This window comes from Phocoena sinus, chromosome X (genome assembly GCF_008692025.1).
Source record: "Phocoena sinus isolate mPhoSin1 chromosome X, mPhoSin1.pri, whole genome shotgun sequence".
In the NCBI taxonomy this organism is placed as follows: Eukaryota; Metazoa; Chordata; class Mammalia; order Artiodactyla; family Phocoenidae; genus Phocoena; species Phocoena sinus.
In genome coordinates this window covers 39,165,152-39,191,979 of record NC_045784.1, presented here as the reverse complement: position 1 = coordinate 39,191,979, position 26,828 = coordinate 39,165,152, and the positions used below count along the sequence as shown (strand labels likewise).

At 40.5% G+C, this 26,828-nt stretch overlaps 1 protein-coding gene across 1 annotated transcript in view; it reads left to right on the top strand.

Moving 5' to 3' along the window:
- MAOB (monoamine oxidase B) overlaps positions 1-26,828 on the top strand; it is a 113,869-nt gene that overhangs the window by 43,434 nt on the left and 43,607 nt on the right. Inside the window, exons 2-3 of the mRNA XM_032620151.1 lie at positions 988-1,082; positions 2,512-2,649. Coding sequence (XP_032476042.1) covers positions 988-1,082; positions 2,512-2,649 — 233 coding nt within the window. The remainder of the gene's footprint in view (positions 1-987; positions 1,083-2,511; positions 2,650-26,828) is intronic.

The window sequence follows — 26,828 nt, the reverse complement described above, 5'->3', positions numbered from 1 at the left end:
TACTTTATCAAAACTCACTGAACTCATTGGGTAAGGTTTATTGTATGTAAATGTACCTCAATAAAACTTTTTTCTTTTTTAAGTTGAACTCATGATGGTGGAAATGTAGTCGGCATACAATAAGTATTTTTGACGACATTAATAATTAAATGAATGAATGAATGGAGTCATTTCATTCTTCAGTGATGGATCATATGGGGAATTAGGACAATTAAGTGGGTTGAATCTTATGTCCTTGGTTTTGAAACTTTACATCAACTTCTAAAAGTTCGGTTTTAATAGTAAAGCTTAGGTCCTTTCACATGTTTTGAAGGCAGACTCTACCCCCCACTCCCCAATTTACCGGATTTTCAGATTTGCCTTGAGAATGAAGTCAGTGGCTCCATTTCGTCCTGTGTCTGCTGGGGCTTATACATTTCTCTTTTGTGTGGCTTTGTGTTTTCTTTCATGTTGTCAGTCACATAATCATGTAATTTAGTCTTTAAAGATAGACATTTTGATATAGTGACCAAAGAAGTTTTTTTGTTTTTGTTTTGTTTTGTTTTTTTGCGGTACACGGGCCTCTCCCGTTGCGGAGCACAGGCTCCGGACGCGCAGGCTCAGCGGCCATGGCTCACGGGCCCAGCCACTCCGCGGCACGCGGGATCCTCCCGGATCAGGGCACTAACCCGCGTCCCCCGCATCGGCAGGCAGACTCTCAACCACTGCGCCACCAGGGAAGCCCCAAAGAAGTTTTTAAGATTTGAGACCTTTACCAAAAATGAAATCCCTTTTATTCTTTCTAGAAATAGCAGTTGGTTTCCCAGACTTGGACTCTGGATCTCTATTGAGAAACCCTAGCCACCTGTAAGTTGAATAACTTGAGCGTGATGATAAGCCATGTGTATGAGCTAACATGGGCTTTTCTCATTGGCTGTTAACATGAGGAGCTGATCTGGAGTCCCTGTAAAGTGTTTGATTCTGATTTTTTCTTGTATTTTCTCCTAGGTATGACAGCAGCCAAACTCCTGCATGACTCTGGCCTGAATGTGATTGTTCTGGAAGCCCGGGACCGTGTGGGAGGCAGGACTTACACCATCAGGGTAAGACAATAATGATGGGCTGGAGAAACATGACACTGAAGCTGAGTTTCTTGTTTCTTTCTGAAGGTCTTGAACTTCATTTGACTCTTTTTAAGAGAGTGAAAATTACTCTCCACAGCCTCTCAATTTGCTTCCTTTTCAACCCTTTTCTTCTGTCCCTTTTCTCACGTCATGATACTTGGCACTTGCCCAATAAATGATTGCAACAATAATTCGGTGTTTGAAATACATTAGTGAATAAAACAAAGACCACTGCCCTGTGAAATGTATGTTCCCTTTTTTCTTAGTCAGAGAACTATATAGTCAACAAACAGACAAAAACAGAAGAGGAGGACCTGATCTGGTGTCCCTGACTATTAGGAATCCAGTTATGTTTGGACATGTTCAAACATAGGAAGTTTTTCTAGTCACTCTTTTTCAAAGGTTGGTCCTTAGTTGTTTCAAGTGAAGCTAATTCATAACCATATAGAAAACTTCCTACTGAACATAAGAGCAGTTTCAAAGGTTTGAATTAGGACCAAATATTCCCTAATGCTGTCTTTCAAATGTCTGGATGAGCAAACCACAAAGAAAGTGGTCATTTCCTGGATGGACTTACAGTTTATCATACTAAGTGAAGAAAGTCACACAAAGAAAGACAAATATCCTGTGATATCACTTATATGTAGAATCTTAAAACAATGATACAAATGAACTTACAGAACAGAAATAGACTCACAAACATAGAAGACAAATTCATGGTTACCAAAGGAGATAGAGGGGGGAGGGATAAATTAGGAGTTTGGGATTAACAGATACATGCTACCATATATAACATAGATAACCAACAAGAACCTACTGTATAGTACAGGGAACTATATTAAACATTTTGTAATAACCTATAATGGAAAGGAATCTGGAAAAAAATATATATATGTATATATACACATATATACATATATATATATATAAAACTGAATCACTTTGCTACACACCTGAAACATTGTAAATCAACTATACTTCAATGAAAAAAAAAAAGGAAAAGAAGTGGTCATCTCCTTTCTCGCTTTTCCTCTAGCATTAGGTGCCTCAAAATTAGCCTGAAATGCTAAGTAAAGAGAAATTCATCAATAATTCACAGCTTACGAATCTAAGCCACTAAAACACAAAGCACGTTGTGGTATGTATTGAGAATGATGGAGTTCAGAAGTCTCTTGCCTATTTCAAGGTCAATCAGTTTTGCTTTACATTAAGGAATGATTCTATAACTGTTAAGTTGCATGACTGAAGTAGAGTTGCTAACAGAATCCAGGTTTCTATGGATACACCTCAACGTGTGTCTAGAACCTATGAAATGACAATTTGCTTATTTCAGGGCTGTCTTTTTTTTTATCTTACGAATAACATTTTTACATATATTTATTTTTATTTTTTTTCCATGGGAAAACAGAACCAAAAAGTTAAATATGTGGACCTTGGAGGATCTTATGTTGGCCCAACTCAGAATCGCATCTTAAGATTATCCAAGGAGCTAGGATTGGAGACCTACAAAGTGAATGAAGTAGAGCGTCTGATTTACCATGTAAAGGTAAGCCTGGACCAGCCTTTGAAGGATTTGAAGATTTCTCTATGGGTGTTTTCCATATATGAATTCCAGATCCTCCCCTCAGACAATCTCCTTCATCCTTGAATGATGCATATGTATTTTATAAGTATATTTCAACCATTCTGAGAATTTTTTTTTTTTTACTGTTATCAAAGGAGAATTCTAAACCTATTTGGGAAGGTTATTGATGAAGTGGTATCGCCCATTTGGTGAAAAGTTTAACAAAACCAATAGAGAAAAAACATTTGTGATTGATTTATTAAATACCTCTATTAAAATAACGGGCTCTTTCATGTGATACAAAAACCTGTGTATAGTTTTACTAATGCTGCCCTAGACTTCACATTATAGAGTATTTGCAACATGTCTAACATAATATTTTGAAATTTAGTCATTATGTCCTGTATATAGGCTAAACTCACTCTCTTAGAGATTTACATAAAAGTAAGTCAAGTCTCAAATTCCATCTTTCATGGGGAAGCTCCATTGATCTCCCCCAAATTCCTGTGAGTTTACTGGGTTTCAATTCCCATGATCATTTGTAGCTCATGGTTCTTGCTTCCATGATACTTATGCTCATTCAGATTCATGGCCAGTGACTCTCTTCTTTCCTTTGTTCTATGTCAACCTGGGTTCAAATTCATCTCTTTCTCTTGATTTTCTTCGGACCACCCCAAGCATTTGTGTACAGCAAAATTGACTGAAGTTTTGAACAGTGTGGGTAAGGGGTTCAATTGCAAAAACATAAACAACTTAGAATTGAATACTGGACGTTCTGATTCTAATAAGCTCTTCAAACAGTGTGCCCCTGGGGATTTCTCACTGGCCACATTTCTCTGTGGTTTCCAGTCTCCCACTATGTTTCTGCCTTTAGACTCTTCTGGCATCTCCCTGCTCCTTGTTTTCCCAGCATCATTTTCTTGGTCCACAATGTCACTGATGTTCTCTGACAGGCAAAGACTCACCTACCCTGGACCCCACTCTGTAGTCCCACGGAAGGACTGGCAGAGGTTTTGAATTTCAGTCTTTCCTCTCTCTCCCTCACTTGCCTCCGTAAGTGGAAGCGAGCAGTATAGAGCCAAGTTCCTCACCAGAAGAAATCATCCCCTTAGGAGACAGAAGAACTCGCAACAGTCAGTTTTGATATACATAACAGTGTTGACACCTGGATATTATTTGTGGGTGATAATATCAAGAAGGACAAATAATAGACTGTACATTGTCAATCGTTTAATAAAACAGGAAATAAACATCTATCTGATTTGGTATAATGCGGGTAACATTTATACATAGATGTTGATGTTCAGATTTTGTTTTATGAGCCTTTTCACCTTGCTTCCCTATTTGTCTAGTGGAAAAAGAGACACATGAATTAGAAATGAAAAAGTAGCATGGTGATAGAGTGATTTGTTGAACATCCATCAGCAGCACTTAGTAAACATTCTTCATTGCGTTCCTTGCTTTTATATGTAGCTCATCTTGACTGATTTCTTCTGTCTTTCTTGTCCTAACCTTTAAGACTTGCAGAGACTGAATTCCCAGAACACTATGATCTCTTTTAGGTTTCTCCTGACAAAGGAGATGACTAGAAATTGTATTCACTTTTCTGTCCGTGTGTGGGCAGGGTTTCTTGGCAGTCAGGAGCTAAGTTCAGGACGCTTTGTTTATCTGGAAATCTTATGGCCGACATTATGGTCCTTGTTTGAAAGAGATGGCTCATAGTTATCAACTGTGGAAACGATGTAATACTTGAATTTCTCAGAGTGATGACCGAATAATGCTGCTTTCTTAAGCTATTTCGTATAACCCACGTGCAGCTAAGAAAATGTAATTAAGCAGTATCTCTGACTTGATACAGAATAAATATATATGCCGACATTGCTTTGTATGAAATTCAAAATAAATGTTACTGCTTTTGAATTATTACAAAAGGAAAGCATGTTTACTGTAAAAATATAATAAGAAAATGTGGTAGAGAAAAACAATTAAAGAACCCCTCCAATAATCCTGTCTAGAGAAAATCACTCTAAAATATTCTTTTGGTACCTAGATTTTCATGTTCCTATATTGCTATTTTCTGACTTCTGCTGTACGTGTTTGATATACTTACTTACTCTCTAATTAATTCTCATCCTGACATGATTGAAACACTAATGAATTTATGAAACAAAGGTTTTTTTCAGTCTTGATAAGGGTGCTAATTTGACCTCCTTGTGGCTGTATCCAGTGAAGCGCTACACGATGATAAATAATAATAAAGACCTTAGAGCTAAGAAGTCCTCCCCAAACTAAGTATTTGTTCTCCACCATCATCACCTCCATGTCTTTGCTTATATGTCATTTTTATTATTTTGAACCTGTAAAAAGCATCTCAGATTACTCCATCCATTTCTGGGATTATTGAGCAGAACTCTTGATAGCAGAACTCTTGATAACTCTACATGCCGAAGAATGTAGTTCAAAAAGTTGTCTTCTCTGTCATGGTAGGCAGTACTTTGGCCATTTGGACATTACTCTCTATTACCTATATCAATAACTACTGTTCCCAAGTGCAAATACTGTTCCCAAGTGGTTCATGCAAATATCTAGTATATTTATGCCTTGTTTCTTCAGCGGACCTGCATGTATTTCTCGACCCAAAGGCTGAGCATATCAAGAGTATCAAGTGTGTTACTTCTCATATTGTCAGATCCTGCAATTCAAATCAGCCTGCTCAAGGACTCTGTTTTTTTCAATTTTTTACATGGTCGCTAAAAGAAGACAGTGTTTTACATGCAGCCTTAATAACAGTAAGCTAGGGAATTTGGATATGATAGTTGGAATTGAAACTGGTGAAATGGAGCTACTCACAAAAGGGGGCAGGGCGGTGCTACAGCAGCCCATGATAGGCTAACTATCCAAAGGAAGGGTGTGTTTCCCAAGAAAGGAGGACTCCCAGTATCACCAGTTCTCTGATAGTTCTGGAAGAAATGGTCTGTTGACAGATGGGATGTGCTCATGCTGGGCCCATAACAAGCATGCATCAACCCCTGGTGTGCTGTGATGTGCAGGGCGTTTTGCTGTCTGCCTCTGATCTGCCAGAAATGTTTCTATCTACTGAGTGGCATTCATTTTTAGTACTACAGTGGATCTGTCTTATGTCGCTAAAATGTGGTTTTCCAAAACCTTGTTTGTGATTCAAAGACGTGGTACTGAGCTATATTGGGATTTAATTATCAGTGGGAAAAGTGATCGCTTCAGCTCAAATCTATATAAGTTAGAAGGTGTTTTCTGCACTTCTCAAATCAGTGATGCAGTCCTTCGTGTATCGTGAAACATCTACGGAAGTTTTTAATCTGTTTCACAAATCATCATGCTAATTTCTGCTAGGATAGTTTAGAAGGCAGCTGTTTACATGCCTTGAAAGTGACTTGTGAAAAATGTTCCGTTTTAGGGACTATCTCATAATTAAAAAGAAAAAGATAAAAAATATAAACTTCTTAAGGGATCTTGCTATATTTTAATTTGTGCCCCCTCCTCCTTCATCATGTGTGTGTGTGTGTGTGTGTGTGAGAGAGAGAGAGAGAGAGAGAGAGAGTGTGTGTGTGTGTTTGCATGTTCACATGTGTGGTCGTTTTCTTGTTGCTTGTTTTTTGTTCTTTTGGGTTACTTGGAAGGAGTTGGAGAAAATCCTGAAGTTTGGTACAATTTAGGCTATTGGCAAATAGAGTTCCTCTGTCTCAGAAGCTTTTATAAGTCTGAAATTTGGAACTAGTGTCTAGTTAAAGTATGCATGAAACTGCTTTAGGCCCAAAAGCTTAAACTGTTAGGAGTTTGGTGAATGTAAAGATGTAGCGTGACTTAAATTTAAGAGCCCAACTTCACACTGATCATCATTTCCAAATTTCAGCTGTGGGGAGAAACTGAGAAAAAAAGAAAAATGCTCTGGTCTTACTTCCCAATGAGCAGAAGCCAAGCTCACTGTCAAAGTCCCTTTTGTGTTGTATGTGGTCAACCTCAGGGCTTGAAGAGGCCTATGGATGAGGAGCCATCTCTCAAATATATTGCCTACTACTTGTTGCTACAACTGCTATTGCACAAACAACCTCATGGAACAGGCGCCATATGGCAGAGCCCCTCAGTTTGGTGAGAACTCTGAAAGCCAGTGGAAAATACAGTGAAAAAAAAAGCACATAAAAGCATACAGCGGGGCTTCCCTGGTGGCGCAGTGGTTGAGAGTCCACCTGCCAAAGCAGGGTACGCGGGTTCGTGCCCCGGTCCGGGAAGATCCCCCATGCCGCGGAGCGGCTGGGCCCGTGAGCCATGGCCGCTGAGCCTGCGCGTCTGGAGCTTGTGCTCCGCAACGGGAGAGGCCACAGCAGTGAGAGACCCGCGTACCACAAAAAAAAAAAAAAAAAAAAGCGTACAGCGGAAATAAGATCTCTAATGATAAGACCAGTTGAGTGATCTGCTTGGAAGAGATCACTGTCTCTCAGTGTTGGAGAACAGCAACAAAAGTAGAGGCGAAATGTTGAAAAAGAAAATATTCAAATTTTAATTGCATTTGGCGAATGTAAACTATCCTATGATGCAGGACCTCAGCATCTCCCAGAAATCAGCAGACGGGGAGTGCCCAGTCCTCTTCAGACTCTTAGTATCCCCTTCTGCATGCCTCTTCCTCCAATCCTATTAATCCAGAGAAGCCTGGATCAAAGTCCAGGGTGTACTTGCTTCTCTCACGATGACAGAAGAATCCAGAAACAGGTTAGACAAAATCTTGTATTTCATCCAGGAACAGCTGCCCCTTTCACATGAACGTCACACATGCCACACAGAGCTCACTGGTTCCGAGAGTCTGCCCGAGCTGAGATGGGCTTCCTGAACCTTCTCTTCCACACCCACCCCCATTCCATTTCATTTATTTGTTGGAAACATATATGTCTTATCATCATGGGAGATTTTTCCCCCCAGATGGTAGAATAGTAATTTCCTCTTCAGCAAGTGAAACCCATTTGTTTAGTGATCATTCTGAAGCTTGTGTTAGTTATTCTGGAAACCAAAGTACTCATTTGTGTTCTTTAGAAAATACAGACAGATTTTCGGCATGTAATAATTTGCTGAACACGATGCTTTCAATGGCTGGATGTGGCGCAATATTCGGGGATATGAGATGAACTTATTCTAAGCCTTCAAAGTTTCCTTTTAGAATATAAAATATGATAAAATCAGTAAACATATTCTCTGTGTACAAATACACACGCACACACATCTGGATAAACTTAACAAAAACTAGAGTTGGGGGTAACAGAGTTAGTTTTAAATTATACTGGAGGTGGAGGGTAGAGGATGTATAGAGTTCAGTTATGATGGTGAAATTCATGAAAGGAAACAAGCCTGTAGCTTAAATTCTGTGTGAAATTTTATATGACATCTATACGATGTCATCATGGGGTATGGCCAAGTAGTCCAAAGGAGATGCAACGACATGGGCCCAGCTCATCAGAGGATGGTGACTAATAAAGGTGATCATGTAACAGGTGAAAGCTTCAGCAGCGTGTAGGGATTGGAAGGAAGTACAAGATGACCTAAAATGTGTTAGCCTACCTTGCCACACCCTCACAGAGCCCATGCCTTTCTATTGGCCTCTGCTACAACCAGTAACTAATAACAATGATAACGTTACTCTGGTATGGACATCTAGAACTTCCAAGTTCTTTCACACTTATGTCTTGTTTGGACCTCACAAACGTGAGTCCCAAATAACTGGAAGTTATTTGGCTGTGAACTAGAAGTTTTGTTCCCATTTAACAGGTAAGAATATAAAGGCTAAAGAAATTAATTGCATATGGCAGGAAGTGATGGAGTCAGAGCATGAACTGAGGCGCCAAGAATACACATTGAAGAGCTCGCTGTCCTCTGGATGGGAGGGTTTCTGTCATTTCCTTCCGAGCCCCAGCACCTAGCTTGCCCCTCTTCCTTCCTGCCAAACTTACCCTCTCACTTCTTGGAAAAACCCTGTTAAAGATCCACCTTTCCCTAAAATGTTCTGCAATTGACTCCAGTTATTCCACTGACTCCTTCCCAAGTCCTGTCTCCTCCTCACATTCTTTTTTTTTTTTTTTTTAATTTTTTTTTTTTTTTTTAGTTTTTTTTTTTTTTTTTTGCCATACGCGGGCCTCTCACTGTTGTGGCCTCTCCCCTTGCGGAGCACAGGCTCCGGACGCGCAGGCTCAGCGGCCATGGCTCACGGGCCCAGCCGCTCCGCGGCATGTGGGATCTTCCCGGACCGGGGCACGAACCCGCGTCCCCTGCATCGGCAGGCGGACTCTCAACCACTGCGCCACCAGGGAAGCCCTCCTCCTCACATTCTTGATCACATTTTGTAATTTACAGTTATTTGTACTTTAAGATTATGCACCACACACACACAACATATTTCGTTTATATTTGACTTTCTTGGATTCTTTTTTTTTATACTTTCACTTATAAATATTTCACAAGTATTTTCTAATGCCATTAAAAGTTCTCTGTAGATACGATTTTAATATTCTGTGACAAGAACATTCTGTAATATGGTGGATACTTTGCCAATCGGTTACTGTTAAGCTTCTATACTCTATTCAAATTGTCTAACATGTAATGCACATCTAATATAGGTGACTGCTGTGCAGGGCACAGGGCTAAGTTATTGAATTTGAGACAATTTGGGGTGAAGTCGGTGTGAGATTTGTGGGATCAAAGATTTTTCTTTTAATATGGAAAGAAATAACAACAGAAAAGGAAAAGTGACTAACTAAAATAAAGCCAAAAAAAAATCCCATGGCACAATTAAACCAGGAAAAGACAGCAGCCATAGATCATAAAATTTGAGAATTGATGACAAGAAAGGGTTTCCAATCCTGGCTCTTCAATCCCAGAGCTACACCATTGCTGAAAGCAAACATGTTACAAAGTAAAAAATCACTAACAGGGCTTTCCTGGTGGCGCAGTGGTTGAGAGTCCGTCTGCTGATGCAGCGGACGCGGGTTCGTGCCTCGGTCCGGGAAGATCCCACATGCCGTGGAGCGGCTGGGCCAGTGAGCCATGGCCACTGGGCCTGTGCGTCCGGAGCCTGTGCTCCGCAACGGGAGAGGCCACAACAGTGAGAGGCCCGCGTACCGCAAAAAAAAAAAACCAAATCACTAACAACTCCAACAGTTTCTCTTAGAGCTTCAAGGTTGGTAAGTACTTGGTCTGCCTTTCCCAATCATCCAGGCGACAGTTTTGCAATGCTTTACCACTTTCTCTACCTTTCAATCCTGTGCCATTTCTTTTCTGGGCACCTGCATCCTGCCCACTAAGCTAATGGCACACAATTTAAAATTTTGTCCTAGCATCACTCCACTTCAAGGTATCATCAAATGATGATTCCAAATAAAGAACTCAGGAATAATGGATCAGCTTGGATGAAATTGGCACTAAACATTAAATACGTTTCAATAAAGATTTAAACAAAGAATTGGAAGAATTACGACTCTAGTAAAGAATGTACTACAGATCTTTTTTTAGAAAAGCCTTTATATGGTAAAAATATATATATAATCTATAAAATCAGAATGTGGAGAAGGTGAGAAGGGAAGAGGTATAAGAAAGGTGAGGGCTACTGAAATCTTCCTTCATAGCATGAAATCAGTATATACCAAAATGATACTTGTAGCTAATAAAAAAACAAAGGCTCAAATCTCTTAATAATTTTTATGATCTTTTGACTTTATGCTACAGGGCTCTTTTTCTTGGGTTATGCAACATTTATTTGAAGTTTAGCTCTTCCTTCAGTTCCTTCAGTTTACGTTTCTTCCATTAAATGTAAGTACATTTATGTCAGTGAAAACAACAAATATGATTTGAATCTCAGATACTCGTATTTCTTTCTTTGCCCTTTCTTTCCTCCTTCCTTTCTTCCTTTTTTGTTTCCTTCCTCTTTCTCTGTCATCCATTCGTTCGCTTGTCCATCCATGTCAACCATCCAGCCAGCCAGCCAGCCAGCCAGCCATCTTTCTATATTGTAGATGCTTACACAGAAGTCTGGAATGTAATGTTATAGGTTTTTCTTTTTTCTTTCTTTGTGGTACGTGGGCCTCTCACTGTTGTGGCCTCTCCCGTTGCGGAGCACAGGCTTTGGACGCGCAGGCTCAGCGGCCATGGCTCACGGGCCCAGCCGCTCCACAGCACGTGGGATCCTCCCGGACCGGGGCATGAACCCGTGTCCCCTGCATCAGCAGGCGGACTCTCAACCAACTGTGCCACCAGAGAAGCCCTATTTTTTTTAACCTGAATGGTACGATTTGAGGTAATTTGTTGCCTTCTTCATTGTATTTTTGAGTACTGCTTGAACTTTTTATGAAGAGCTCCTCTCATTTTTATTTTAAAAAATGCAATTAGAAAAATGTCTCTACGTTTTTTCATATTCTTTTCCATTATAGTTTATAACAAGATATTGAATATAGTTTCCTGTGCTATACAGTAGGACCTTGTTGGTTATCTATTTTGTATATAGTAATGTGTATTTGCTAATCCCAAACTCCTAATTTATCCCTCTCCACCCCTTTCCCCTTAGGTAACGATAAGTTTGTTTTCTACGCACAGACTCTACTTTTGATAGTTTATGGTCTATGAGAAGAGGTTAGGCCCAGTGTTTCCAGCAGATATCAGTGATTCTCACCTGCCTAGGCAGCAGTCTCCTGGGTGACATATCTATTAACAATAACCAAACTGCTTCCAGCCAGGCTTAGTGACTGAGCTTTGACCCTTTGAGTGTAGACAGTCTAGATCCCAAAGCAGCTGTTTGAATGCAAACCCTCAAAGACTCTTATCCTGGTATTACTGGGCCACAGAATTTTCGCAGTGTCTGCTACAGACACACACACACGCGCACACACACACTTCATCATTGACTTTTTTGGTGACCTTGGCCATGTTATTTATGCTTTTGTACCTTGATTTCTCCATTTGCAAAAGATGGACATTTGTACCTGTCCTGCTGAGTGCTTTAAGATTTTAAAGAGAAAGAGAACAGAAGACACTAACATTATTTTCACCAAGAAGCCTGCTGTGACACACTGAAGATACTAAGGATGTTTTGATAGAGCTTGTTTCCTTTCCTTTTGAAAACAAACTTTTCTAATAGGCTCTGAGGAGCCTTACTACCAAGTAAAAATTTAAATGGTGAGACACCAGATAGGATAAAGCTTTACAAATTCTTTTCAAAAGAGAACCAGGCCAATAAACTCATCCTGAAAATATTTTCGTGGGCTCCTTAACACTCTGAAATATAACTTCTCTCACTTTAAAATCCAGTCTTCTCTTCTTTATTTATTTCCCATATTACTAATAGGCTAGGACATCAGCATTTGGATGCATCTTTTTTAGTTGTGTTACCTTCTAAGTTTCCTTCCGCTCCACTCTTCAGATCCTGGCATATGGGACCATGGTTATTATTTGGCCCAATTGAGACCCTTTCCTTTGGGTTACTAAGTGGCTTTCCTTTGGGTTACTAAGTGCTGATGGTCTTGTAGAGCTGTCAGGAGACAGTGGGCATGTCAGAGTTTACTAATCCCTAAATAACCTAAGTTCAGAGAGTCAAAATGCATTAATTTTCCCCCTTTTGACAAATATGTGAAATCTGGACTACTCATTAAAATAGCTTAAAGCAGCACTCTCCGGTAGAAATATAAGATGTGCCACATATGCCATTTAAAGTTTTCTAGTAACCATATTGAAAAGTAAAAAGAAAGAGGTGAAATTAATTTTAAGAATATATTTTATTTAATCCAGGATATCCAAAATATTATTATCTGAACTTGTAGTCAATATAAAACATTATTTAATAAGATATTTTACATTCTTGTTTTGTATTAAGCTTTTGAAATTTGGTATGTATTTTATACTTATAGCACATCTTAATTTGGACTTGCCCCATACTAAGCACTTTATAGCCACATATGGCTAGTGGCTACTGTATGGGACAGCAGAGGCATAGAAAGTTAGCAGATGCTATGGATTTTTGCAAATGTTTCTAATCCATCTTCAGTTTTTTAACAACCTGTCTAAAACATATGTCTAGATCTTATAACATAAGCCCTACATTATGGCACAGATTAATTTTACTTATTCTAGCAACTCCAAATATATGGCATCACAAAGAACTTGGAAGTAAACAAAGAGTGAAATTCCTTATGTGCCTGTTGCCTCTTAAGGGCAAACCAGCTTGGAATCCCTTTTTAAAAAGTCTCCTAGGGGGCTTCCCTGGTGGCGCAGTGGTTGAGAGTCCGCCTGCCGATGCAGGGGACACAGGTTCATGCCCCGGTCCGGGAAGATCCCACATGCCACGGAGCGGCTAGGCCCGTGAGCCATGGCCGCTGAGCCTGTGCGTCCAGAGCCTGTGCTCCGCAACGGGAGAGGCCACAACAGTGAGAGGACGCGTACCGCAAAAAAAAAAAAAAAAAAAAAAAAAAAAAAAAAAAAAACTCCTAGGTGCCCAGGAAAATGCCATGTCCCTGAGATTTTCATGCATAAGGCAGCGAGCAAGTTGGAATTAAACGAGGTCGAGATGGTCAGAGATACTGCCAGAGAGTGCTTTGGACACTTCTCAAAACCTTGAAGGACATTGCTAAATAAATGTAACGGACTAACTTCGTGGAGAGCATAAAGACTTTTTGTATGATGGCATTACCTTAATATTATTTTAATAAAGTTTTTAAATTGTCCCTGTTTATGACTGACACTGGAGAAACCACAGAACTGGCCCAAAGTGTTATAAAAGATTATTGGCTTAAAATATAGTTAAGGAAGGTTCCCACAAGTAATGAGTTGTAGAGAAGATAAGGCTATAGTTCAGTGGAAGATGTTTATTTATTCATTTCATCTTTTAGCGCACATGCTCCGTGCAAAACTCTGAGCAAAAGGACTGCAAAGTGACCTGGAGCCTTTTACTTCTGACATTTACTGCTTCCTCTTTTTTAAATTGGCAAATGTTAAGGGCAGCTGCTACAGACAGCATCTAGTCATGTGCAAACCAAGAAAAAAAAATCACAATTCATAATCACCTATAGTTCAGGCTCTCACAGTGAACCAAACACACATGTGCATTGTGGTTCCTGGAAACTCAGTTCAAAATTGAATTTAATAGCAACAACAATAGCCAACACCGTTTGAGATTTCAATATGTGCAAAGCACCCGTGTAAGCATCTGATATGCATTATCTCAATCCTCAGAAAAGCTTGATGGCCGTTATTATCTCTTATTTACAAATGAGGGCACTGAAACACAAGGTATTTGGGTGATTTGCTCAAGATCCCTCAGTTGGTAAGTGATGGAGTGAGGACTCCAACTCTGATCCACCTCACTCCAGAGTTTGTGTACTTGGTTCCTCAGCTGAGCTGCTGACTGACACAGAAATCGTACATAAGAGTTGGGGGAAGTCTCAAGAAAAACAAGGAAAAGGGTAAGGGTGCTGAGAATTGAACTGTGGACTCAACCCTCTTCTTTCTGCTCAGGTTCTTGCCCCCTAATACTACCTTGCTACTGTCTTATGCCTCACTGCTAATTTTTTTTATCCCCATTTGACCTCCTGAGAACCACCTGATCTCCTAGTGGCATTAGGAGCCCACGGAGGCCACCGACATGAACTTTCCATTTGGTTAAATAAAGGGCTATTGAGAGACATTGAACCATCTCATTTCATTCTTAATCCAGGAATTTTTAAAAGTATTAAAGCTGCTCATTCTGGTAAGACTGCTGGAACTCTGTTATATCAGATAAATGTGAGAGTAGACAGCCATACACGTATCTCACATTCATTTCATTTTCCCACTGCAAACTGTAAACATAATATAGTTAGAAGAAGCATTGCTTTATGTACAACTTCATGCTTAGGCAGAAAAGAGAAGATAAAACAATATATTTAAGGGTGAGCTATGTAGAGTAGATGTTTTGGCAGTTGAAGGGGGTCATTATGATACCTAATGACATTGATCCTTTGGATTAGAAAGGATGAGAGTCTATTTAAAAACAACACGTTATTTTGAGCTGCTACCTCTCTTTCTAAGGCCAGTGTAGTTGTGCTGCTGCTATTTTAGGGACCTCATATTTCTCCATTGTTACTTACAGGCATTTCTCCCAGATCATTCCTTTTTTGTGTGTGTGGTAAGCGGGCCTCTCACTGCTGTGGCCTCTCCCGTTGCGGAGCACAGGCTCCGGACGCGCAGGCTCAGCGGCCATGGCTCACGGGCCCAGCCGCTCCGCGGCATGTGGGGTCTTCCCGGACCGGGGCACGAACCCGCGTCCCCTGCATCGTAGGTGGGCTCTCAATCACTGCGCCACCAGGGAAGCCCTCTCCCAGATCATTCTTGACATCTTGTCTATATATCCAGGCTGGTTTCTTGACTGTAGACCCCTGAGAGAGAAAAAAAGCGATAAAAAATAAATTAGAAGAATGAATGAAACTAAATTTTTATTATGGCCTACAAGTACCTAGGTGATAGCCCCTTCCAACCTCCTGACCCAGCCCACTCTAGTCCAGGCACTCTGGCTTCTAGTGTGTCAAGTTTATTCCTATTCCAGGGCTTTTTCACTTTGAAACATTAAAAATGGCCACATACAGAATCTAAAACAACGATACAATTGAACTTACTTACAAAACAGAAACAGACTCACAGACTTCAAAAACAAATTTATGGTTACCAAAGGAGAAATGTGGGGGGAGAGATAAATTAGGAGGTTGGGATTAACATACACACTACTATATATAAAATAGATAAACAACAAGGTCCTACTGTATAGCACAGGGAACTCTACTCAATATCTTGTAATAACCTATAATGGAAAAGAATCTGAAAAAGAATATATATATATATATATATATATATATCTGAATCACTTTGCTATACACCTGAAACTAACACAACGTTGTAAATTAGCTATACTTCAATTTTTTAAAAGTTAAAAAAAATGATGGCTAGATGTTCTTTGACACCCCTCCTATGGGAAGGGAGAGGGGGGTTCTATGCCCCCTCCTATTGGGAGGGCTCTGTAGCTGATTTGACCAGTAGAACATGATGGAAGTGATGCTGTTCCAGTGTTGGGGCCCAGGCCTTGAGAAACTGGCAAATCCACTTGTCTCTTGGAATAGGCACTCTTGGAGCTTTGAGTTATATCATGTATGAAGTCCAAATACCCTGAGACCACCATACTGGAGAAGCTACATATACTTTGGTCTCCTGTCCCAGCTGAATCCAGCCTTCCAGCCTTACCTATCAAGGCACTAGACTTGGCAATGAAGTTGTCTTGGACGTCCAGCACAGTCGAGCCTTCAAATGACTCCAGCTGCAGCCTCTCTCTGATACAGCCACACTAGGAACCTCCAGCAAGAACTGCCCAGCTGAGCCCAGTCAAGCCATAGAACTATAAGAGATAATAATAGGCTAATGTTTTAAGACATGGACTATTTCTTTATGCATCAATAGATAATCAAAACATACTTGCTATTTCTTCCATTTGGAATGTTCTTTCTCGGGTCTCAACTCAAGTATCCCCTCCTCAGAAGCACCTTCCCTGATAACCGCACCTTAAGGAGTAGCCTCTTCCACCCCACCTAATATTCTCTATCCCTAATTTATCCCTTCCCTGCCTTATTGTTTTTTCAATGCACTTACACATGCTTAACATAATATATATGTATTCGTTTTTCATATGCCTTCTCCTGGTAGAATGTAAGCTTCATGAAGGCAGAAGTTTGTTTCTATTTTGTCCTCTGAGGTACTGCCAACACTTGGATGAGGACCTTGTGCATAGCAGGCTTTAGGTAAATGTTTTTTGCCTGAATGACTGAAAGAATGGGTCTTTGTCCCTATGTGAGCCTGTCCCTTTTAGAGTACAATTGGGCGGACTTTGATTTGGTATTGTTCTTAGGGGCAAAAGTGAAATATTTTAGTCACAAGTAATCTAGTCTTACAGATAACAAGTGCCTACCTCATCTGATATCAAGAAACCAGGAGACCCCCACCCCCATCTCAACACGTACACCACCAGCTTCCACCACAACTGAAGGCTACTTTCTTTGTCCACAATTAAGTTACAAATAAACTTACAAATACAGAGGTAAACAAAACAAATCCTTGCCCTGATGGAGCTTACATGTTAGCTGTGTAGGACCAGGAGTAAGTAAACAAAAAAAATATAGAGATATATATTTCTATATTTTCAAAATATAGAAAACCCAACTTATATACTTAAAATAAAATTGGAATTAGCCATATTTGATTTTATATTGCTTTTAACTTGCAGTAACTGACACAATCAAGAAATATGATAAAGGGCAAAATAAAGGTGTAAAATATGGATTTTCTTAAAAGTGAAGTTAATTTAGATGTACCAAAAATTCATATATTCTTTTGTATGAAACTTTTAAAAAAATGCTCATTTTAAATTTAACACTCTCAGCTCTAATGGGTATATGAATTGATTTTCAATTTTAGAGTTAAAAATCGGTTAACCACCAAGTTGTGGAATTATGCAAAAAGCCTTGGCTTTTAAAATCTGTTACTTTTCTCACGTCAAGATTTAATAATTTCTACAAAGGCTTTAAACTTTTTAACCAGATCTGCTAAATCTCCCATATACATTAAAGCGATGTGTAATAAAACATCTGCTCAGCCATATTTGAAAAAAAATATATATATATACACATACATATATATATGTTATCGGAAAGTCCCAAGTGCTACAAAGAATGGGAGGTGTGGGGATGTGAGAGAGTGGGATCCAATATCAAATAGAATATAGTCAGGTAGGGCCTCCCTGAGGAGGTGACATTCTAACAAAACCTAACTCTCATCTGTAGGGTTTGCATGATGTAAATACTTCACTGTGGCTCAGGTCAACCTACCAACTTCTCATTAATTAATACAGAGTTGGGAAGAGAGGAGCACAATCGATTCTCCTGAGTCAGCATTCACAAGCCCCCAGCGCCACACTGGAAGGTCAGAGGACCTATAGGCAGTTATAAGAACATTGGCTTTTACTCTGGTCATATGGGAATCCACTGGAAGATTTTAAGTAGAGAAGTAACGTGATCTGACTTTTGTTTTAAAAGTTATATTCTACAGAAGTTCACTCATGAGCAAATAGATACTCTGTGTGTTTATGTGTGTGTATGTAACGTGTAGCCACACATGTACATATATGCACATGAGCACATGGTTATATGTATATTTCTTCATAGATGTTAGTTAGTTCCCCAACCACCACTCTGCTCTTGCTTTTGGGTAGATACAAAAGAAGAATTCACATCCTTTCCTGCGAAGGTCTGATCCTCTTTCTTCATTGAGGCATTTAACCAAGAGCCTGCTGAAATAAAAATGCCATATATTATCATTGCTTTTAAGAATATGTTGCTTATTTACCCTTAGAGCTTCTCATAAAAGTGAAATCAGGCACACATTGTGAAGCCTTAAGTTGTAGTCACAATTAGTTACATTACTTCATTTCATTAATTGTTGATGAAAGTATTCTTAGGATTCTGCTCTGTCCTCCAACTGAGGCTCATAGCATTCTATCCAAACGGATTTATGTACATTTAGGAAACATAAGGGTTGTCAGCAGACATTCAGTAACTTTGAAGGGGAACATTTTGAGACTATACTTCGGCCAGTCTGCCTTTCTCATTTCTATGGTCACGTTTAAATTTACTTTCGCTCACTGTAAATTAGCTAGCACCCTGTGGGCTGCTTTGGAATTTAAAGCAATCATACGAGACAGTATCCCTGAATGGAATTTTACAGTTGAAGCTATGCATAAGAATGGTGTTAGAGGTATTTTAGGAACCTTCTAAGTTAATAGATTAATTTCAAGTGAGTCTAAATGATACAGATCAAAGGAAGAGAAAATACTTGTATGGTGACAGGCTATAATGTCCATAAATTTCACAGAAGACATGAATATATCTTAAATACATCTTAAAGAGTGTCTCTCCTAGCTGTGAGAGAAACAGCCTTTGTCTCAGTGGTCTTTTGCTAATATCTTCCACCAACTTGAAGATGTGTTGGCATTATTATATTAAAGTTCCTCATAGCCTTGAAAATATATTTTTTGGGGGGAAAGTCAAAGATAAAACAACCAGCCCATCTGTAATAATATAAAGATTGGGATAACATAGGTTTAGAACCCAGAGGACCTGGATTTGAATTTCTGACTCACTACTTATTAGCTGTGTGATTTGAGGCAAGTTTCTTAAACTCTCTGAGCCTCTATTTCTTAATCTAAAAAATGAAGATAATGATAACACCTTCCTCGTAGGGTTGTTGAGAAAGAGAGAAATGAATTAAATATGTAAATTCCTTGAAAGAATCCCTGGTACACAGCAAACGTACAGAAAGTGCTAGCCATGATGATGATGATGGTGGTGGTGGTGATGGGGATCATGGTATTTATGATGTTTGCCTATCACAATCCTTATTTCTCTTAGCCACCTTCTTCTTGCTCATGACTCATGAGTGGAATTCCCCTAGAGGTTTTTTTTAAGCATATAGGTGTTGATCCAAAGTACCCCTTAAGTGAATTTCTTTGAAAACTCTTTCTTCCTGAAATGAATTGTTTCAAATAAGCAGATGCCTCTGGGATATTCCTTTCATCTCAGTCCAGCTGGTAAAGTTTGAATTTCCTTAAAGTGTCTTCAGAGTGTGTGTGAAATTCACAAGTTGCCTCTTTGCCAGACTTGCCTCTTTCTTCATCTGAATCTCACTCCAGGTTTCTCCTGCCAGGGCTCTTCTCTGCTAGACTCCAGAATGTTTTTCTAATTAGAATCTGCTCGGCATCCTTCTTACTGCCTCAACAAGTGACTCCCTCAAATCAACACTATCCCGCCACCAGGGATTAATGTTCATAGCAGCAAAGCTCATTTGGGGGCCAAGGCAACCTTTCTGTTTATGCACAAAGTCTCTTTAGATTTATTCCAAAGTGGAGTTCGTATTTCAAAGCATTGAATTTGAAATCTGGGAATCTTCTGACTCAACTAAGTGAATCATCATTTTGGTCTGTACCGTTAGAGAGAGTAAGCATTTTCCCTCACACTATTTATGGAGTGAAAAGTTGGTGTCTTTACCGGCATTAATCAGTGGCCGACTTTGGAACTGGGTGAATTATTCAGTGGAAAGTAGAATACATGTTGTGTTGGAAACATTCAAGGATATGAATTTCCATCTTGTGAGGACCTCTCCATAGAGAAAGGCAGACTGACTCTGGAGTCACAGCCCTTTGTTAAAGTCCTGGGCTTTCAGTAAATTCGCTATGGACCCCGGGTATGTCATTTACTGCTTCCCTCTAGTCTATTATCCCTCTAGTCTGTAAAGAGGGACTATTATCCCTCCCAGTGTTGTCATGAAAATTAAATATGATAATATATAAATGACTTTATAAATATCAGGTACTTTTACTATTCTAAAAAGTCTTATGTGGTAGAGAAACCCTTCAGGAGGGAAATTTTTTTTTTGGTAACTTGCTTTTTATTTTATTTATTTATTTATTTAAACTTGCTTTTTAGACACAATTTTTCTAGACCTAGATCATCACATTTCCTCAGATTTCAAAATGATAGTCTGCTAACCCAAAGAGGATAATTACTGACATCCGAGGAAAAACGCATTGTGAGAAAAATCGTTTCTTTTAGAAGTCTTAATCTCTCTCTCTCTCTCTCTCTCTCTCTCTCTCCTTTGATGTTGTCTGTGCCTGAGTTACAAAGAGCTTTTTCATCTTCTCATTACTCTGTATAGTTTGGGGACATCAAAAGCATTCGGATAATATCTTTGAAAGACTAGGGACGCACCTGTCGTCTGGCACCTGTGACCCCAGTGAGGCTACAGTTGGACTAGGAAAGGGGTGCAGTTGTTTGGGATTAGTTGAGCTGCTCTCTGAGGCTGGAGTTCAGGGCCCAGGTCTGGAGGTTCAGAGAGTACTTGACAGAGAAGGTGACTAGATGAGCACCTTCCCTCACAAGGGTGTACTGGGGTGAACAGTTGGGATTGATTGTTTCTGCTGGTAAATCCCAGCATGCAGAGTGATGTAAGGGCAGGAAGCTTTGTGTCTTCTGCTACAAAATCATCCATGGGCTCACACAGTGGAATTCCCCTAGAGGGCCCCGGGGAGATGTGTTTGGAAAGAGACATTGTATTTATTAAAATTATAACAATAGCATCCTTCTAAGCACTTTACATATAGCATCTCATCTAATCCTTGCTTCAGCCCTGGAGGTAGGTATTATTATCCACATTTTATAAATGATGAAAGTGTCGGCGATGTAAAGTGACTCACCTCTAAGGTCACAGAATCAGTCTGTTTCTAGAGCCAATGCTCTCAACCTCTAAATGACAGTTGGTGAATAAAAAAGAATGAAATAATGCCATTCTCAGTAACATGGATGCAACTAGAGGTTATCATACCAAGTGAAGTAAGTCAGAAGGAGAAAGACAAATACCATATGATATCACTTATATGTGGAATCTAAACTACGACACAAATGAACCTACGTACGAAACAGAAGCAGACTCACAGACATAGAGAACAGACTTGTGGTTGCCAAGAAGGAGGGGGTTGGGTGAAGGGTGGAATCGGAAGTTGGGGTTAGCAGACATGAGCTGTTATACATGGAATGGAAACGACGAGGTCCTACCGTGTAGCACAGGGAACCATATTCAATATCTTATGACAAACCATAATGAAAAGAATATATAAAAAAAGTATGTGTATGTATAACTGAATCACTTTGCTGTACAGCAGAAATTAACATAACATTGTAAATGAACTGTACTCTAGTTAAAAAAAATTAATGAGAGTTGGCCATACCTTTTGTGGAGGGACGCTGGATCTTGATGTAATCACCAGTGCCCAATGATTTAATCAATCATGCCTACAAAAATGAAACCTCCATAAAACCCCTAAGCAAGGGAGTTCAGAGAGCTCATCCACGTACCTGAGTTCACACGTGGTTACCTAGTGCTGTGTTGAACATCACAAGCTGTGCTCTCGCCTCTAATCGCATGTATGTGGGTGCAAAAAGGGATCCTCTTCAAGTGACTTCTGATGTCTGAGTATTCTAAAATAAGGGTTGGCCATGATTATGATTAAGCCAGTGTCCCTTTTTTGCTAAGACTAAATGTGTTAGGTTTTATTTCTTTACTATCCTACAATTCAGTCACCTATGATCTATTTTTTACTCACCACCCCTCTGACGCCAAATGTGTGGGGTTTTTCCCATGCCAACCAATTCTTTAGCTCTCTGGACATCAACTGGGTAACCTACAGTTAAATTCAATTCTGACACTACCTGAAGTTAGCGTAGGCTCCACAAATTAAGAGCTCAGTCCCACAAAACTGCCCCCACTTCAGATGCCAGTCAAAATTTCCAGGCCTCGCCTACTTCTGACTGACAAGCTAGAAATCAAAGGTTTCCCGTGACATACTCTTCAGGTTTGAAACTTTGCTAGAACAGCTCACAGAACTCAGAGAAAACAGTTTACTTACTACTACTGGTTTATTATAAAGGACACAGATGAACAGCCAAATGAGGATGTGCATAGGGTGAGGTCTGGAAGGGTCGTGAGTACAGGAACTCCTGTCCCCATGGAGTTGGGGTGTACCACCCTCCAGGCACGTGGATGAGCTCTAGTTCGCTGACCCGGAGGCTCTCTGAACTCCCTTGCTTAGGGGTTTTTATGGAGGTTTCATTTTTGTAGGCATGATTGATTAAATCATTGGGCACTGGTGATTACATCAAGATCCAGCGTCCCCCTTCCTCCCTGGAGGTCCAGGGAGTGATTAGTGGTTGGTTGCCAAGGGAACCAACCACTAATCACGTGGTTGGTTCCCTTGGCAACTGGCCCAGATCCTGAAGCTATCTAAAGGCCCATTAAGAGTCACCCTCATTAGCATAAACGCAGGTTTGCTTGCAAAGGGTTTGTTACGAATAACAAAGACACTCCTCTCATCCCTGTCGCTCAGGAATTTCCAAAGGTTTTAGAAGCTCGCCAGAAACTAGAGACAAAGATCAAATATATATCATCACAATGTCACACTATTGAAGAAGTGTTGACTTAAAAAAATGCACAATGTGAGAGTTGTGAGTTAAGTTTGATTTGGGGCAAAATGAGGACTGCATCCCGGGAGACAGCGTTCCAGATAACTCTGAGAAACTGCTCCGAGGAGGTGAGCGGGGCAGCCAGGATATAGAGGAGTTTGCAACAAAGGGCAGGTAGTCAAAAGATTATTGTTAATTAAAGAAAACCAGATATCTCAAGTTAAGGAATTTGGCGCTTTTCTGTGTATGGGAAGGTGCAAGAGTCTGGGCTCACTGAAATCATTCCTGTGATATGCACCTCAGCTATCTGGGGCCTGTATATTCACGTGCTGAGTTTCCTCAGGGCTCACCTCAGGGAGTGGCTGCAGTCTGATGGCTGCTAGATGGCACGTATTCTTTTCAGCCCTGAGTTTCCTCAGGGCTCATCAGCTCACGTTGGAGGGCTGCAAATCATTGGTGACTGTGACACCCTTTGTTTATTAATATGGCAGGAAATATTCCATTTATAAACATTCCATCCCATTTATAAATATTCCATTTATCAGAAGTAAAATTTTCCAAACCGTAACATATGAGCATATGAGCATGCAATTTTACAACTCTTTAATAATGGTTATTTTAACAAGCATTTTATCAGTTTTTTTTCTGTGAAAAACCACACTGGATTTATTAATTAAACTGTAATATTAGAGCTGGGGAAACTATCTTTCGTGTAAACTATTTATGGAGGATTTTATGAAGTCTTAGTGAGAGTAAAATGATCTTTTCTCTAAGTTTACATATAAGTCAATGCAGCTAGCAGAACATGTAACAATGCACAGAAGGGAAGATTTCAATATTTAGACTTGTTTAAAATTTATTGGAATTTGGGGATCGTGTGGATTTTAACTCCCAGGTCCTTTCCTAAATAACTCAAAACATACAATAGTAATTATTTTTGTAAGGTCCTTGGAAACATTTTTACGACGGCAAATTCACTCTTGCTGCTGGCACAAAGCTCCATGTGAACATTAATGGGATTTTTAAATTATGATCTGTGATGTAAAAGTGAGCTTTGCTTTGTAGGCCGTCTGTTGCCCGAAAACTGGGTTTGCCTCTTGGTGGGTGTCAGTAGATACCCTCTTGGTGGTTGAGCCAATAGACACAACCAAGCCAAAGCGAGGGAGAGGGAAGGATTTATTATCACTTGCAGCAAGTAAGGAGAACACTGGGGATCTTTCCCAAAGCAGTGTCTCCCCAACAGCAAAACTGGGGAAGTTGTGAGCTACAGGTATATGCATAGTCGTGAGGGGGCTTGAGCAGAGGAGAATTCAGCATAAAATTGGGGCAAAGGTCTACAGAGTACCAGCTTTAGTTGATTGAAGTCGGGAGGGTCATCATCATTCCAACTTCCACCTGGATGGGGGTGTTAGTTCCTGCAGAACTCAAAGGTATTGCTATGTATATCCCTTGAGGGAGAACCAGGACCCTGCCCCAAGGCTGCGCTGTTGTTTCTTGACTACTCCTCCCTTGTTTCTACATCCCCTTCCTTCCCGGATTAGCAAATGTTTGAATCTGCCCTTTGGAACTCAGGCAAGGTCAAGGAGGCTGAATGAAGCCCATTTCCTACAAACAAGAAAAGGGAGACACAGAAAGGATTTGTACCCGGGAGCCCCACAGGGTCCTGCTCAGTTTCACTTAGATTTGATTACAGGCTTTCTCCTCTCAATTTCCCCCTGTCAATCTGTTAAACTATGTGAATATGTTTGTAGCAGCCCTGGTAATATTTCTCATTTCCTTCAGCAAGTCTCCGGTGAGGATCACGGAGAGGATTGGGACCTCCCCACTAATCCTCTCCAAAGAAAACACCCCTATTCTCAAAGGAGGTCCCGTTGTGCCTGGTTCTACATGTTTTCCATGAGGTTTGGGCCCCCCCTAGAGCCCAGGGATTGCGAGTCTTTAGACATTGCTATAGTCTGTTGTGCCCATTCCACTGAATGGCTGCTGTGGTGGAGTTTCCCAGGAAGCCAACTCTGAGATGGAGATGGACATGCAGGAGGGTTATTAAGAGGTGCTCTGGGCATCGACAGTTGTAGATAAGAGGGGAGAGAGGCAGGAGTTGGCAGAGGGAGAAGTCAAACTGTTGCAGGAAGGAAAAGGTGGGGTACAAGAGGAGGGTCACGTCCCAGGTCTCGGATGAGTCCCTGGGACGGGCTGCCAAGAGTGAGTCCTTGGCTTCGAGCAGGAAAGAATTCAAGAGTGAGCCGCAGTAAAGTGAAAGCAGGTTTATTTAGAGAGATACACATTCCATAGGCAGAATGCAGTCCACCTCAGAAAGTGAGAGCAGCCTTGGGAGAAACACACTCCACAGGCAAGAGTGTAGGCCATCTCAGAAGGCAAGAAGCCCCCAAATATGGGGTGATTAGTTTTAATGGGCTGGGTAGTTTCATAGGCTAATAAGTGGGAGGATTATTCCAACTATTTGGGGGAAGGGGTGGGGATTTCCAGGAATTGGGTAACCACCCACTTTTTGGCCTTTTATGGTCTGCCTTGGCCTTTCATGCTGCCTGTGGGTGTGTCATTTATCATATGCTAATGTATTACAATGAGAGGATAATGAGGCTCAAGGTCTAGTGGAAGTCAACTCATCCACCATCTTGGATCTAGTTGGTCCTAACGAGTTTATGCCGTGTCCTCAATGGCTGTCATTCTTTTAAAGGTTGTGCCCTGCCCCCTTCCTGTCTCAAAACTGTTATATATTTTCAGTGGAAGCCTCCACTAACTCTGCAAGGGATTCTGAAGATGGCTGACACTTCAGAACTGTCCTGAGTGGGGCAGGAGGACAAGACCTTTCTACCTTCACATCAGTCAGTCATTGGAGGTGGGCTTCCCAGAGAAGGCAGCATGACCTTGGGCAAAGTGGTTTTTCTGCAGCTGGGGACATCTCTGAAGGGGGCTAAGAACCAAGGGCTGCCTGCCAGGAACACTCCTAGCAGGTGAAGAAATAAGACCCTTACTTCTGAATGGGGAGATGGGCAAGCTTATCACGATGTCCACCATACTGACCACTTGGGTAGACCACTCTTCTCTTTAGTAGTTCTAGACAAATCTTTACTTATTGGGGCTTTTGTAGACCTTGACACCTGGCTAACAGAATGGCTGTGGATGGAGAAGCATAGGGGCGTTTGGGGTAAGATAGATGCAGTCGTGAATCCTGCTGACTGTACTCTCCATGAAATAGCTCCCTTTACCCAAAAACTGCAGGGTCCATCAAGGGGCTTTGCAATACACAGCCATGTAGCCAGGTGACACTGTGAAGCCAGCCATGTGCCATGTTATAATTATGGTGCTATAATTCTGTCTCTATGGACCTGCCTCTCCAACTAGACTTTGGAGCTCCTTGAGCCTGGGATTGTATCTTATCTCATTTCTGTGTCTTCAGAGTGTCACATGGTACCTGTCTCATATCTGTGGTCAGTATGTTTTTACTGAATGAAAGAAATTGTCCAAGTGTTCATAGCACTTAAAAGGATGATGCCTAGAGATTTTTCCTGGCCCTTTACAAGCCTATCAGTAAAACAATTCTAATTCTCTTCATCATTTAGCTAAATATAGTGTTAGCTCTAATTTAATAGTTAGATTTTGGTTAGGATTTTGCTTAGGGCTTTTAAAGTCACAAACACATTTAAGCAGACAGAGTGGAATGGCGATGAGGTGGGCCTTATTGGTGCCTGCTGTTTCCTGTGCCCTGGTGACCATCCAGATCTTGGATCTCCTGCTGCACGAGAGGTGGTATGAGCTGGGGAACAGGCTTGACTTTAAGCATGGCTGAATTTGAACCCCTCTCATTAGCTGAGTGATCCTGGTGAAGTTGTTCATCCTGACTCACTCTCCTCAATCTGTAAAATGGATCAATATACAAATGTTCATGCAGCATTATTCTAATAGCCAAAAAAGCGAAAACAACCCAAATGTCCATCAACAGATGAATGGATAAATAAAATGAAGTCTATCCATACAATGGAATATCATTCAGCCTTAAAAAGAAATGAAATTCTGAAACATGTTACTACATCCATGAATCTGGAAAACATTACG